The sequence below is a fragment of the Channa argus genome, chromosome 7 (assembly GCF_033026475.1).
Source record: "Channa argus isolate prfri chromosome 7, Channa argus male v1.0, whole genome shotgun sequence".
Lineage (NCBI taxonomy): Eukaryota > Metazoa > Chordata > Actinopteri > Anabantiformes > Channidae > Channa > Channa argus.
Window position 1 is genome coordinate 25346735 of NC_090203.1, and position 14843 is coordinate 25361577.

General features: G+C 39.1%; 2 protein-coding genes across 3 annotated transcripts in view; both read left to right on the forward strand.

The window, feature by feature from the left end:
* taf2 (TAF2 RNA polymerase II, TATA box binding protein (TBP)-associated factor) overlaps positions 1–5548 on the forward strand; it is a 29071-nt gene extending 23523 nt beyond the window's left edge. Inside the window, exons 24-27 of the mRNA XM_067510081.1 lie at positions 2868–3097; positions 3696–3860; positions 4151–4253; positions 4345–5548. Of these exons, the coding sequence (XP_067366182.1) occupies positions 2868–3097; positions 3696–3860; positions 4151–4253; positions 4345–4643 (797 nt within the window). The 3' untranslated portion in view covers positions 4644–5548. The remainder of the gene's footprint in view (positions 1–2867; positions 3098–3695; positions 3861–4150; positions 4254–4344) is intronic.
* A 142-nt stretch (positions 5549–5690) lies between these two features.
* enpp2 (ectonucleotide pyrophosphatase/phosphodiesterase 2) overlaps positions 5691–14843 on the forward strand; it is a 29312-nt gene continuing 20159 nt past the window's right edge. For both annotated transcript variants that reach the window (XM_067510653.1, XM_067510654.1), the window contains exons 1-4: positions 5691–6156; positions 6878–6983; positions 12149–12304; positions 14253–14378. In XM_067510653.1, coding sequence (XP_067366754.1) covers positions 6139–6156; positions 6878–6983; positions 12149–12304; positions 14253–14378 — 406 coding nt within the window. In that variant the 5' untranslated portion in view covers positions 5691–6138. The remainder of the gene's footprint in view (positions 6157–6877; positions 6984–12148; positions 12305–14252; positions 14379–14843) is intronic.

Sequence of the window (14843 nt, forward strand, 5' to 3'; positions counted from 1 at the left end):
AATATGAAAAGTATTTTAAAGTAATTTTTATCATCAGTTCGTGTAGACAGAAATAAATGGACCTTTGAGCTTTGTTATACTTATCCTAAAAAGGAGTTAGACCAAAGACGCAATTGATATCAGAGGTTATGACACCTCTGCCCCATTTCTTCTTATCTGTGGTCTCCTGTTCTTGGTGGATTTGCTGGAAGTAGTTGAATAGTCCCCCCCTCCTATTCTCAGTTTCACTTGAGCCATGCATATAGTATGTGTCATAACATGATTCTGCAACTAGACAGAACATGGTCTACATTGCAGATGGTGCTTCCATAGCAGTTAATGTTCATTCTGGAATAAAAAGTCCCTTAATTGTTCAGTTTGTCTGACAGATTGTCCAGAACACAGATTCATTTACAAAGACATACAACAATTTTTTTTTCCTTTCGGCTTATCCTGTGACTTCAGGGTCACCACAGAGGATCATTTGTCTGCATGTTGATTATTTTTTTTTACGGCGGATGCCCTTCCTGATGCAACACTCACACACTCAATTTCTACTAAGCTTCGGACCGGCACTGCAATGTGACAGGTAATCATTGATTTCTGTCATTTGCCTAAGAAATTGCCTTAAGATCTGTTCACCTCTTCTTGACTGTCAAAACTAGCATGTGTATCTGAAACAGTTTAAAGTTCCACTCTCTGTGGAGGTACTGTTGTTGCCGTAGTTTAATGGCGGAGACCCTTAGATTACATATTTTGTTCAGAGTTTTTCTTTCAGTTATAAACTGTAAAAGGTTCAGGTGTACTTTTTGGTGCAGAGCCTGCTCCAAACATGCACATAGTGCTGCTTTCTATTGTGTTCTCAGGTTCCATTATTTCTTTCTTTTCCAGGGCTTTTAGCTAACTAACCAGACCTTAATAGTTCAGCCCGCCAATTCAAACATACACCAACTCAAAACCTAAATACAAGAATATGTTTACAATTCTATATTCTGGAAAACCATTGGGCAGTAACTGCACTATTACATTTATTGACATACAAGATTGATGATTATTATTTTTTGTGACCTTGACAGGCTAACTGTGCCAGTTTAAATACAGAGTGACCTGAGGGTGGTAACTTTAATACTGTGTTTGGTCGGTTGTTTTATCCCTCTGCCCTGTAAGCCTCAGCCCCCCCATATATTAAATACTATGCTTACACAGGATAATGTTTTTCTGGCTGGTGGTCAGTGCTGTAGGAACACAACCTTTGAGTACTTGTATTGCTGTTAGAGTAATTTATCCTCCCACTGTCAGGCGCCTTGGCCTCTGCATCGTCAGCTTCTGTAGGACTGTATTAGTGTTTAATTCATTCTAACTTTCAACACACTGCTACTCAAATGACCCATACAATAATATAATAGCACTCTTGTAACAGAAAGCTGATTGTATTGTATTTAGTTGTGTTTATCTTTTTTTGTGGGAAAGTCAATTAAAAAAAGCATGCACCACACACACACCCACACACGCACACACACATGCAAACAAGGGTGAGGCACACTGTATCCATTATAAAACTTTGTCTCCTTCCTTTTCCTGTTCCATCCTCTTCCTCCTTGTCTCTTGACTTCACCTCTGTCCTTTTTTTTTTCTGTGCATTAGTTTGTTTCTTTCTTTCTTTAATCAATTTATATATATCTTAATAGAGGACGGTATAGATCATCCCCTTCAGGGCTTTACTGAGCTGCCTTTTGTTGTTGTTGTGTGGCCTAAAATGTCATTGTCAGATCGGCTTTTCAGATAAATGCTATGCTTGTCATATTGTTTTTAGGCTTTGCCAATGAACATGAGAATTGCAATTGTTGCCCAACTCGTTAAGGGCAATTTGCTCCCACAAACTTCACTGTTAGATGGATATTTCTTCTTCTCTGACCATAAGTGGACCTATCATTAGACGTTGTGCATGCTTTGCTTAGAAAGCAACACAATGGTAGTGTTGCACAATATACTATTAGGTATTGCAATATCCAGCTGTTAAGAACTGTACTATACTGTATTTTATTAGTATCAGTACTTAACGGCTATGATAGTGTATTAATAATATTGAATTAATCAGAGCTGGGCTGATGTAGGGCAGTGGAGCAGTCAGTGTGTTAGCAGAGCTCTTTTCCCAATGCCTACCTGCAGGCATAGTCTGTGTTTGTCATCTGCACACTACAGGCATCTCTCATGGTGAACTAGAGACATGATATAAGAGTTTATCCAGGCTTGTTGACAAGGCAGACGCATAGATTGAAATGCTGCATTATTTTGCTATAGTAGCTAATACTCAGGGCAAGTCCACAAAGTCCTTTTGTGAAAGGCGTTTCAAACTGAAACCAAAGCCAAAGGAATCAACTCGTCCAACTTGCTGACAGATAAATTGACTTTAAAACATCGACATGAGTTTAGGGTTATGTCATCTGTTATTCCATTACTTTTGCTGAGGTTTTAGGTTTATGCCGTGGCATCATTTGAGTATCTGTATTGCTGTCAAAATTAGAATTGTTGTATTCTGACTACACTAGACCTTGTAGAGGTAGCACAATCTTAGCAGCAGCTCTTGTGGGCTCGTGTGTCAGGCATTCAGGTACTGTCCAGATTTTTATTTTTTGTGGGTAAGTTGCAGTGATTGGACAAAATGCAGGGCGATTGGTTGAATTTGCATTAATTGTTGAAGTCAGAGCAGAGAGAAAAGAATGTTATAAAAGTTTTATGGGGGGGCATTTTTTGTCTTAAATTTGACAGAATAGTGAAGGGTATACCAAGATCATTGGCTCAACTTTAACCAAGTGTTGTTGCATAAACTTGGCCAAAGAAAACTAAGTTAGGGACACACCGCTTTATCTCACCTTCTTTTTTCTTAGGTACCTCTCATGACTGGCGGCTACGCTGCGATGCTGTAAATCTCTACTACACGTTGTTCGGTCTGACTCGGCCTTCCTGCCTCCCACTGCCAGAACTGGGCCTCGTGCTCAACCTGAAGGAAAAGAAAGCTGTGCTCAACCCAACCATCAAGCCTGAGATAGGGGTTGGAGCTGTTATGGACACACCTGCCAGTATTGGAATTCATGGCGTTGGCATGAGTTACGCAACTGTAAGTGATGTCATGACAGCATTTGTGTTACTGGAAAATGCACGTTAGGAACCACTGATGAATTTCAAGTTCAAGTAGCACCTCAAAGGCCAACTACATCATGCAGCCACTCGGGTTTCATTGGATTTTCCAGTTCAGATTTAATCTGCAAGCTGCTTGGTGGTCTCCAGTTCCTGCTGTTGAAGTGACTTTGATATAATAATGCTATGTTGTAATTTGCAGATGGCACACAGATAGCAACTACAACATAAAGTCTGTTATTTTAGGATCATAGATCTTTGGATCTATGTAATTTTGTGTGCTACAGTACAGCATAGCCAACACTATTTGGCTGCATCTCACTCTCATTGCATCACTCTTGTAACAGAGACACTGTAATGGTAAGATTTTGGTCTGTCTGACAGCTAATTAAAGTCGAATTACACAGACTGAAATGTCAAAGCTCAGTAAGCTGCTGCCAGTTACTAATTCTTAAGTGTTTCATTTATTTGGTTTAAAAATAAATGCTCTCATTGGTTTCATGTATGCCATCTTGAATGTGCTTCAGACTCACATTGTTATTCATGTTACACTGATGTTCTTTGTTTGTGTCTGCTAGGTGGATGAAGAGCCAGATCCCATTTCATTAGGGGTGTGTGGGGTGGGCCAGCCCCCTCAAGGCCTGAAAAGAAAGGCTGAGACCCCGCTGGGCTCCCCTCCAGAGCCAGGACAGGTACTGCAGCAACAGGATGATGATGGGAGAGGAGGGCGCTACAAGATCAGGGTAAAGACCTGTACTTTATTTCTATAGTTCTGCTCTTCTGTAGTCCTTTGTAATTTTATATGAAATTTTAGCTTTGTTTTATTGATATCTCCTACATTGTGTTGTGATAGTGTTTGCTTTCTACAAAGACTAATAGATGTAACAAAACATGATATATGTTAAATATATGTTAGGCCTTACTAGGAACGGAAATCCCATTTCCAAACTCAGTGGGTCCCAACTTGTCTGGAAATGAGGTTTGCATATGTGTGTTTTATTTAGTGTTAATATGTAGTTCGGATGTTTTGTAGTTTAACACAATGGAAGATGAAGATATTGATATGGAGACGGTTCACGATAGTCAGGCCTTCATTCATCATCATCTCAATCTGTTAGAGAGACCCTCTACACCAGGTAAACACATCATATTTGAAATAAATAATAATTATCTTTTCAAATTAATCCATAATCTAATAAGACAGACCCCTCCTCTTTTTGTTTTCAGGTAAAGAGCCACCATCAGTGGAACAGTCTATGCTGTCCATGCCTGCCACACCGGTGCCATCTTTCTCTAAAGAGATCACATCTTCATCCTCCAAGCACGCCAGTGAGCATGGCCACCACCATCACCGCCACCACCACGAGCACAAGAAAAAGAAGAAGAAGCACAAACATAAACACAAGCACAAGCACAAACATGAAAGCAAGGACAAGGATAAGGACAGAGAGAGAGACAACTCGCACACGTACAGCAACAGCCCGGCCAGTGGCAGATCCCTTCGATCACCGTCTCTCTCTGACTAAGCATCTGCTAGTTGTTCAGGCCATCTTATCTGTGAGCAAGAATGTGGACCTAATATGCATTAGTTGGCAGGATGCTGTTCAAGTGTTGTAATCATCCTCAGCAGAAAGCCCCCAGTAGAAACTTCCGAACCCTCAGGGTTTAGTGGAGTTCTAACACGGCTTCCAGTCCATCTGGGGCATGCAACCACAAACACCACTCTCCACAAACACAGTCTTAGCTGACCTCATCACCCTCTTCCCTACATAGACACCACTCTGGTGAGCCTCCTCCCCACAGCTCAATCCCAACGTTCAGCGTGTGGCTTCGTAACTGATCATAGAACAGAACAGAACAACATGGACATTACTCTGTTTGCTCACAAATGGAAATGAAATAGCAATTTTACTGTACTGTACGGTTTAAACTCAGCTTATGTGTGTGTTTTTTAATTAAGTTTTGTTTTTCAACAGTAATACTTAAAGATGCTTTTTCAAAAGACAATGTACAGATTTCAGTGTTGTCCATTAGCAGGAGAAAAAAAAGTGATTCAAATTGGTTTTTAGAAGCTTATTTTTTCTAATCAATATTTTGAGGAAGAAAATAAAGGACAAATCTGAACATACACACAAGATTGTTGCCATGGGGTTAAATATTCCTCTGAATGATAATATCCATGTTGTACTAGTCAAAGTACTTGTTTCCCATGTTGGGATTCCATTCCTGTTAAGCACAATCATCTGCCTAAAGCTATGAAACAACATTTGCGACAGCAGAAATAATAAGAGGAAGAGAGGAAATGGAGACTACAGTTACATCTAGAATCCATATGCTTTGAGATATAGAAGATGCAGCTGGACATTTTTTCCACATTGTGATCTTTGTTTAAGAGTTTTTCAAATGAAGTCAATAAAAAGTCCTCCTTTTATATATTTGTGCAGAAGGTAAAATGTATCGAGTTGTCAGTGCTACTTAAAAGCCAGTATTATAATCCACCACCTGTCACAATGTAAACCTGGTACCTCCACCAGACAGACTGATGTATTACCAGTGTTCATGAATAGCTCAATTAGAAAATCGACCATGGCCATAATCCCAGCATCCGTATAGCTAGTTAGTTCTAGTAAATAAACTGAGAGGATCCAGACTTGCAGGGGGGTTTTCTGCAGTAGTCACAATCTATTCGTTTTCGAACTGCAAAATGTTCAATTTTTATGATTTTAACCACTTGTGTAACTAATCCAAATTTAACAATACAGAGACATTATTTTGCAGATAATGTGTGCATTAAATGGATAATGTCTCCTTGTTAACCCTGCCCAACATAGAAACCCACCTCTAATGCTATACCAATAAGAATCCGGTGCGCTCTCTCTAGCAACCTCCCATCTCGCTCCCTCCCTTCACTTTCCTGCCCATTACAATGGTCCCCCTTTACCGTGGTCTTTCATTTTCGGAGTTAGCATCACTCACTTTCCAACCCATAGCAGAGGACTACAGTCTACCCGATAGAGGAGCATGTTTCTGCACACACTGGTACGGTAAGAATACATGTCTTTAAGTTTTAGTTGCAGTCCACTTCAGATCGAGACATCGCCGTGCGTAAATCAGTGCGTAATTACGCGTTTAACCGCATATTTTAACAACCTTATCAACTGCGGTCAATATGACATTTTTCTATTGTTCTTTGCGTTTTTCTCTTCTAGACCCCCCCCCACCCCACCCCTTTTCCCTCATGCTGTTGAGCATTTGCAAATCAATTGTAGATTCGTCTGTTATTTCCAAAGGGCAAAGGTTTCAAACTATCAAAGGCGATTGTTAGGCGGATGCGGGTGGTCCCTATTCACTTTGAACTAAGCACCCGCAGTGGTCTTGACAGGTCATCGAGAAAATGCAGTATGAACGGTGTTAAAGCAGTCCCAGTAACAGGGCAGGACAGGACAGCTCCAGGAATCCGCTTTAAGTGTCCAAAGTTAAAGTCGAAGTTTAAGAACTTTTGAAAATGTCATAATGTTTTGGAACAGCTAGTTCACTACAGAACGTTAACAACCATTAGGATAAACAGACATGTTGAAGAATTTTGCAATAATCACACCAACGGTAATGATCATATGTATGTAATGTAATGCACCAAGTAGATAAAAGAGAATTAGAAACCTGAGAGAACCAGAGAACGATGTGCTCTGATCTTTCACAAGCCTGTGCAGTAGTTAGATTTATAGTATTTCTAAAGTCATATGTGTTGTTGTTGTCTTAGTTTGTTTGGATCCTGTCAGTCCTGTGTGGCACCGATGTGTGTTTGGGATTTGTCTACGATCGACCCAAACGCTCAGGAGAGGATGCGACTTCAGCCAGGACGGAGTGTGAGTACGCTGCAAAGTGAACATCTTTGAAATGCTTTAGCCTGTGCGACAATCCACACCACTGAGGTGACTCCAACTTATGGTAGAATAAACATTCCTATACAAATCAGTAAAGCAACAAGAAACCTGGGAATCTTTTCTAGTCAAAGCTTATTCAAGTACTCATCATTGCAGGTTGCATGTGTCTCTGAGCTGCAGGAGTTCAACCAGGGATTTTCCCTTTACAGACCAAGACATTGTCTCTGAAGGTGTTTAATTATTCAGCGCTTCACAGAAGAAAAGTTAGAGAAGCAGCTCTCACATAAACTATTTTGTGTAGAAACAGTTTTTTGTTTTTTGTTTTGGTTTCAAGCTTCATTCATAGTAGATATAGTTTACATTATTGATTGAGCTGCAGATAATTTTCTTTAGTATATAAAACTTCTGAAAGTGACTGGATTCGTTCCTCTCAGTCACAGCCTACAGTGTTTAGTTTTCTCTCACATGTGACAGTGAAAGGCTGCATCCTTTTACTTGAACAACAGATGACTGAGCCTTTGTAAAAGTGCTGCATAATATATTTTTGTCAATTATGCCACACAGCAGTGTTGACACAATCCGTCGATACTTGAAGTATCTTTACATCATTTAATGAGCCAAATATTCCCAAAAAGGTACCACTTCATATGCTTTACTGAAGTTGAACTTCTAAATACATACAAGTCTTTTAAGTTCAAAAGTAGCAGTGCACCAGCCCAAGTTCCCTATATTACAAAACGTATTTAAATCTAATCACTATTGAACTTGATGCTGTTGATAGCATGACAGTCTGGTCCAGATATGTTCAACGTGTACCTCAAAAATAAAGTTTGTGTAGAAATCAAACATGATCATACTTTGTTGAGTCAGATTCAAGGAGAGACCTGCTTCATTAACTGACCCTTTAGATAGTAGCAACACTAAGCAAATGCTGGTGGCTACACACCAGTGAAACCAACTTTTTAAGACGAACAAAATATTTATTGTTAACTTGTTTTGCATGTGCGCTGTCAAATCTAAACCATTGTACCACCCAGAGATCACTTTGTATGGGAATGTTTTACTACTGTCTGACGTGGTTTTAAATGATGAATTCACAATGCAATTAATCAATTAGTAATTAGTCAACACAGCGAATAAAATAATTGTCAGATACATGTTAAAACTTTTCACAGTTGCATTAAACACATTAGAAACATGCGTGCGTACTGTAAAGCAAAGCAAAAACACACAATTTAATTGAGTTGCCAAAGTGGCTCAGCACAAGCAGTATGAGGTGTATTTTGGATGTCTATTAATGTATTTTGGCTAAGTGTGAGGAGGACATGCCTAAAGACGTGCTTTATGTCCAAGATACACGCAAAAAAAAAAAAGGCTTTTGAGCTTTGAACAATATGCAAGGAGGAAGTTTCCACATCACCAACTGCAACTCCTGAGGAATGTAACTTGCTCTGTTTATTTGCTGGGTGATTTTCTGTATGAAATGTCTGCCAGCGCATATGAAATGAGTGAGAAGAGAGTATGTGGAGGTGGTGGCTGAAGGGGTGGAGGTGGGGGGGTGTACAACGGATCACTGTGACCCTCCGAGGTCGTGATTGGACTGCTTGTTTTTTTTTTTTTTTTGTGACGAGAGAGAGAGAGAGAGAGAGAGAGAGAGAGTGTGTTTGTGTTGCTCTACATTGAGTCAATATTAAGAGAGCGATGGAGCTCATTTTTTGCTCCACATTCTCAAACCCTGTTGCCACCAGGAGGTGGAGGTTTGCCTCGCTTTTGTTTTTGTTTTGTTTTTTGCACGTGTATGTAAACATTGTGAATTTGAAAGAGAATTTTTGCCTTTTGTTGACACTTTGTATTTCTCCACTTTTGTGACACTGCATTCACCAGATGCTTCCTTTTATCTCTCCTTCATCTGGGTTTTATCCACAGCTCTTTATGCTTTATTAAATTCTATGATCAATCATAAGACTTAGATATTACCACAATTACAAAAGAAGATGACGATAATGTTTTCAAACTGGATTTGTGGTCCAAGAATACAACACCTCACTTAAAACAGGTTAAAACTTAATTATTTATTGAAGAATTAAAAAAACAAAATCAAAAAAGTCAAATCATTGCAAAGTGTAAAGTGAAACCATCTGAGCAGCACTAAAACACTGCACAGAGATGTAGTGAAATCAACCTCAAGGTATTGGAGACTTAAATAAGGCTTTCTTTATATTGTCTTTGAAAGACAATGAAGAGACACAATTTATTAGTGATTTAACGGTCCAAACAGACTACTCTTACCAGTATCAAGGATTTGAAGCAGAAGTATAGAGCGACAAGATATTTCAAAACCTGACTTCACCACACGAAGAATCGTGTGATCACCCCAAATAAAGCTTGATTACATCCCTCGAATCAGAAATGATTTTGACCATCACATCTGCTTCTCATTCTGCACATTTAGAGTTGCAGAGCAAATTTAAAAGTGATCCAGTTTGCTAATAAATACTTAAATACTCAACACAATTGCTTCATATTGATTCAGTCCTTTAGAAAGCTTCACTTTCTATATTTTACTGCTTGGTAACATATATCGGCAATAGTCGATACAACACCACAAGGTACTACTGAGACCTAAAGCATAAATCGGGGTTCAAGTCCAACATGAGACTTAGTTAGTATGTAACGTAGCATCACTTGCTACATGACGCTACCCTGTTTCCTAAAAAAAAATAGTTCCCGTACAATTAAACTGCAAATGCAATTATATTTTTGTAGTGAACGTCAGAAGTTATTCATTGTGTTGTGGTCAAAGTATTTTGTGACTCGCACAAACAGTACTTTTTATTAAGGAGAGTGAGCTGTTAGAAGGTGGTTACTAAGCTTAGGACTGTCAAGCCAAAGACCTGAGATGATTAATGTGTCTGGTTAGGTTCACGCAAGAAAACCACCGACGAAAATTACTGTTTACTCTATTACACCAGGCCTCAATCTTTCCCTGACCCTTACCAGCTCCTGTACCTGCCTATTCCCAGCAATAAAATGTTACACAAAGCGTAGATTGTAGTGCAGGATCACACATTACATCAGAAAACAAAACCGGATAATTTCTGGAATATCGGATATTTTGGCAGACAAAATTAGGTTTTCTGGTAACATTTTATTGATATGGTCAGTATCAACATATTTGCAACTCACTACGTTATGTCAGCCTATATTCTCATAATGGTTGAAATTACGTTCCTCGGAAAACATAATCGCGTTCGCAGTTTAGTCGTATAGGAATGTAACTTTTAGAAGACAGGGTTGTATAACTTGAGGATAAGGAAGTACTGATTTTTAAAGAGACTGTGACTGTTTAGCTCGTAACTTGTTCTGCTGCCACGTGATTGGCTGATCAGATATTTGTGTTACCAAGCAATTAACGGGTGTCCCTATTAAAGTGGCGAGTGAGAGTAGGTTAATATTTTGTCACATTTTCAAAAAACAGTACTACTTCCTGTAATGGCTCCACCCCAGGAACCCTCTCCAAAAGACGTTTCCTAAGTAAAAGAGAGCCACAGTCCACCATCCTCCATCTGTACAAAATGTATTAAAAGCTATTCCAGACTTCAGCCCTCTGAGTTAGTCACACGTTTCCCAAAGTTGCAGCCTTTTAGGAAACAAATTCTTCTTTTGTTACTTTCTTTCCACTGCAACCCGACGGGGAAACACAAAGAGGAATTTAAATAATCATTAAGAAATCAAATTTCATAATATTTACAGGTGCATGCAGGAAGCCTGGGAGGAATCATGCTTAAGTTGTGGTGAACAGAGTGCAGATTAACTTTATTCGATTACCTGTGATAGAAATTTCCCCTCTTCCTCAGTCAAGTATTACTAGATCTTGGAACAATTGTAGACAGAACAAAGGGCCTACTGTGACCTTAAGCAGTCCTCTAATCATGACACACCCTGTGACCTCTTGTCCTCTTTGTGACCTCTTCAATGAGCCCATCTTGTTTGCCTGTTTGCTGATTATCTAACTAGATTACTAAATTTACTCTGTTCCCCCAGATTCCTCTTTATTTTTCTCTTACTTATGCTTACTTGACTTGTGTTAGGAGCCACTTTTTAGGAATCTCAATATTCTTTCAGTGTAAAGTGTAATATTTTTAGATATGTATGTTTATATATATCCATGTTGATTTTTTATTTATTTATTTTGATTGAAGTTTTGGGAGCTCCATAGAATAATTGTGTAGCTTCTCGAACTCTCCAGTCGCATCTATTATGCCTTTTTATGTCTTTCGTTAAGCTTTTATGTAGTTTTTTATGTGCGAAATAATAAACTAACTAAACAAAAAAAAAAGAAAAACAAAAAACACTTAAATGACAGATCCACTTGATTTGTTTTACTGCTGAAGCTTCAGATTAGCTTCATGCACATTTAATATACTGGTGCACAGGACAAAGACTGTGGATGTTGGCCCCTATCACTTGCATTGTAAGGATTTTAGGAAAGGATTTACCCATAGGAAGTGTAAACAGGGGGGAATAGCTCCACAAATCAAAACCCCTTTTAGTGTTTGAATGGACACATTACTCTTGTTTTGTTAACCTTTGGAATATGTTCTGATCTACAGTCATCAGTGATCTGAGTCACAAGTACAAACCTGAAAAATGAACCTAGCCGTTCAACATCTGCCACGTGATATTTTTGGATTACTGAGGTTTAATATTGAGACCAATGCTGTATGACCTGTTCTAGGAACCATCTGCTGGGTTCTAGGAACCATCGAACAACGTTGTGTTTTCAGCGTTACCAGTTGCTGAAAACCACATAATCACACAAAAATTCACTGTATTAAACTCCACACTCTACACAGGATATTACAGGATCAGGAAAGTGAGGGGTTTCAATCCTAGGAGAGTTTTACATTTCCTTCACACATACCTATAGACAACAGAACAATGGATGCAGACACTGGATTAAAACTGTAGAACATCTACATCTACATGTGTTTCCATGTCTGTCAGACTTTTTTCCCCACAATATTACACCTGAGACGACACCTGTTCACAGTATAAAGATGTGTATACAAGTACAATCAACCAACACACCACATTATTCCATATAATATCTGTAATTATTGAAAGTCTTTTTGTTGTGTCCTCAGCTCGCTTCGCGCCTCAATACGTACTGACCTCCGGCTCCTGCAGGAACAGGTGTTTTGAGCTAGTTGAGCTGGAACCACCCAGTTGTCGCTGTGACAACCTGTGTAAGACCTACAACAGCTGCTGCTCTGACTTTGACCAGCTCTGCCTCAGGACAGGTACTCGATTATCAGCACCCTCTTGTCCTCTCAATTGTCCTTCCCTTCTACAGAGTTTCCGCCTTTGCTGTATTTCTGTTGTGATGAAACTCGATAATGCCAAACATTTTGTTTGATGTTAATGTGTGGTGTTATTTTGAACAGTTTCTGTACGATTAAATGATAAAAACTATAATTTAAGCTCTCTTGCACTTGTAGAGTAGAGATATTAGTGAAGCAGAGAACAACAGCAATGGACATGCTGCAATGATTTAAAAAACAAACATGGCTCCCAGAGTTTTGGGGGTGTGTTTGAAATCAGAGGAAAGGGACTGTTCAAGGTGAGGTTTAGGTCAGAGAAGCCAAATCAAAGTCAAAATTTTTTGTCATTATACGGGAGGAAATCCCTGGACATCCGGCATTTAATCTCCACCAGGTGGCCAAGAAATTCTATCCAACAGAATAAACTATCCGCCACATAATGCATCTTTCATCACCATATAGTTTTGAGGTACTTCTACTGTTCTTTAGTATTTTTGTTTATGGTGTTTTATACTTCTACTCTACTACATTTATTCTAAAGCTGTGATCTCCACATTACTTTATTAATGGTAAAATACATAGGATGTTGTTATAAATTAGTTGCAGTAAGTTGCAGTACCAACAGTATAGTATATAGTATTCAATGACTCAGTCACACTGTCTAAAGTAAAACAGGAATTACCTGTTTTTCTGCATGAATTGGTCATAAAATAAGATCTGAGCTTCATCTAGTGCAGACAGAAATAACATGTTTAAGCTAATTACACACAAACATTTATTATTTAATTGTTAATGTCTATACTTTAGACATCCAATAAACATTCAAAGGAAAAGTGAACCACTGGATTTAAAAACCGATCAACCCTCTTTTGTAGCTGTATGTTATTCTTTCTCACACAACTACATCAGCTCATTCATAGTCAGAATATATTTTTATTTTGTAGCAAATATGCTGCATAATCCAAATCGTCATATGCAGGTCACCTTTGGCTCCATGGTGCTGCCTTTTCAATTCAATTCAATTCAATTCAACTTTATTTATATAGCGCCAATTCACAACAAAGTCATCTCAGGACACTTTACAGAATAAATAAATAAAAGAGAACCCAACAATTCCCCCTGGAGCAAGCCATAGGCAACAGTGGAGAGGAAAAACTCCCTTTAACGGAAGAAACCTCCAGCAGAACCAGGCTCAGGGTGGACGGCCATCTGCCTCGACCGGTTGGGGTGAGTGGAAAGGGGAGAGAGAAAAGAACAGAGCAACAAAAGCAACAACAAAACATCTGGCAGATTGGTAGGACCAGTAGCTTCATGCTGGAAGACACACAGCTTCAAACTCCCCTCCCCAACTATTCAACGTTTATCAGTCTGCCAATCATTTTCCCAGTAGTGTTGTGTGTCAGGCTGCTCTTTGGCAAACTTTGGATCTATTTGGGAGAGAGAGTGATGCAGCAGGACATTAGAGATATTACAACCAGTTAATTCAGACCCTTTGTATATCACTGTCAGAGGAAAATTTAGGAAAATAATTTTCTGTTGCAGTAGAAGTACTTTTATCTTTGATATATGTTTAGATGCTTTAGCCGTCTGAATGCTGCATCTTTACTTTCACTACCTGAACAGATGATGTCATCTAAAGGAGTTCTGTTGGAAAAGGACGGTTTTTTTCCCCAATGTGCTTTGAATTAACATGGTCTATTTGTGTATTTCCGTTTCCCCCATGCTAATTCCAGTGTTTGTGGTCCCCCTTTACATTCTCTCCTTCAGCCTGGTGGTCTTTGGCTTACCATAGCCTTGCCACTCTATTCTTTCTTGTGCCAGAAATGATGATGCTTGCTTTTATGTCTGTGCTCAGGTCTTTACTCTAAATGTGTTAGATCCCACTTTGAGATCCCACTTATTTCCCCCCCGTTCTTTCTATAACCAGAGGGAGGCTATGAGTGCAGTAAGGATCGGTGTGGCGAGAGTCGGAATGAACTGTATGCCTGCCACTGTTCTGATGACTGTCTGGCCAGAGGAGACTGTTGTACCAACTACAAGACTCTGTGTAAAGGTCTGTGAATTTAAATGTTCTTTAATAAATATTTACTGGGCATAAATATAGGCTGTCTAAGAGGCTATAGCTCTATGATGCTGTAATGGTCATAATACAAATTAGTTTTTGATCAATACATCAGTAGGATTTACTCTCTTTAAAGTATTTTGGGCAATCAATGATTATTCGCTAACATCATTTCAATATTACCACCACAAACAGGATTAGGAGTCGACTCTAGCTGCTCAGTGAGGCTCTGCTCAGGCACAGCAATGCTTTGAGCTAACACGGTTTTTGGGGTCATTTTACTCAAAAACAGGATAAAAGCTCCCATTGCTATATAAAGTCAGGGAATCACCTAAATCAGTAGGATTCATCCTCCAGAAACCATGAAGAATCTATGGACTGACAAACCAACCCTAACAATACTTCAGCCATCTTGTTCGTGCGGCTAAAAGTTCTAACATCTGGCTTGACTTTGTT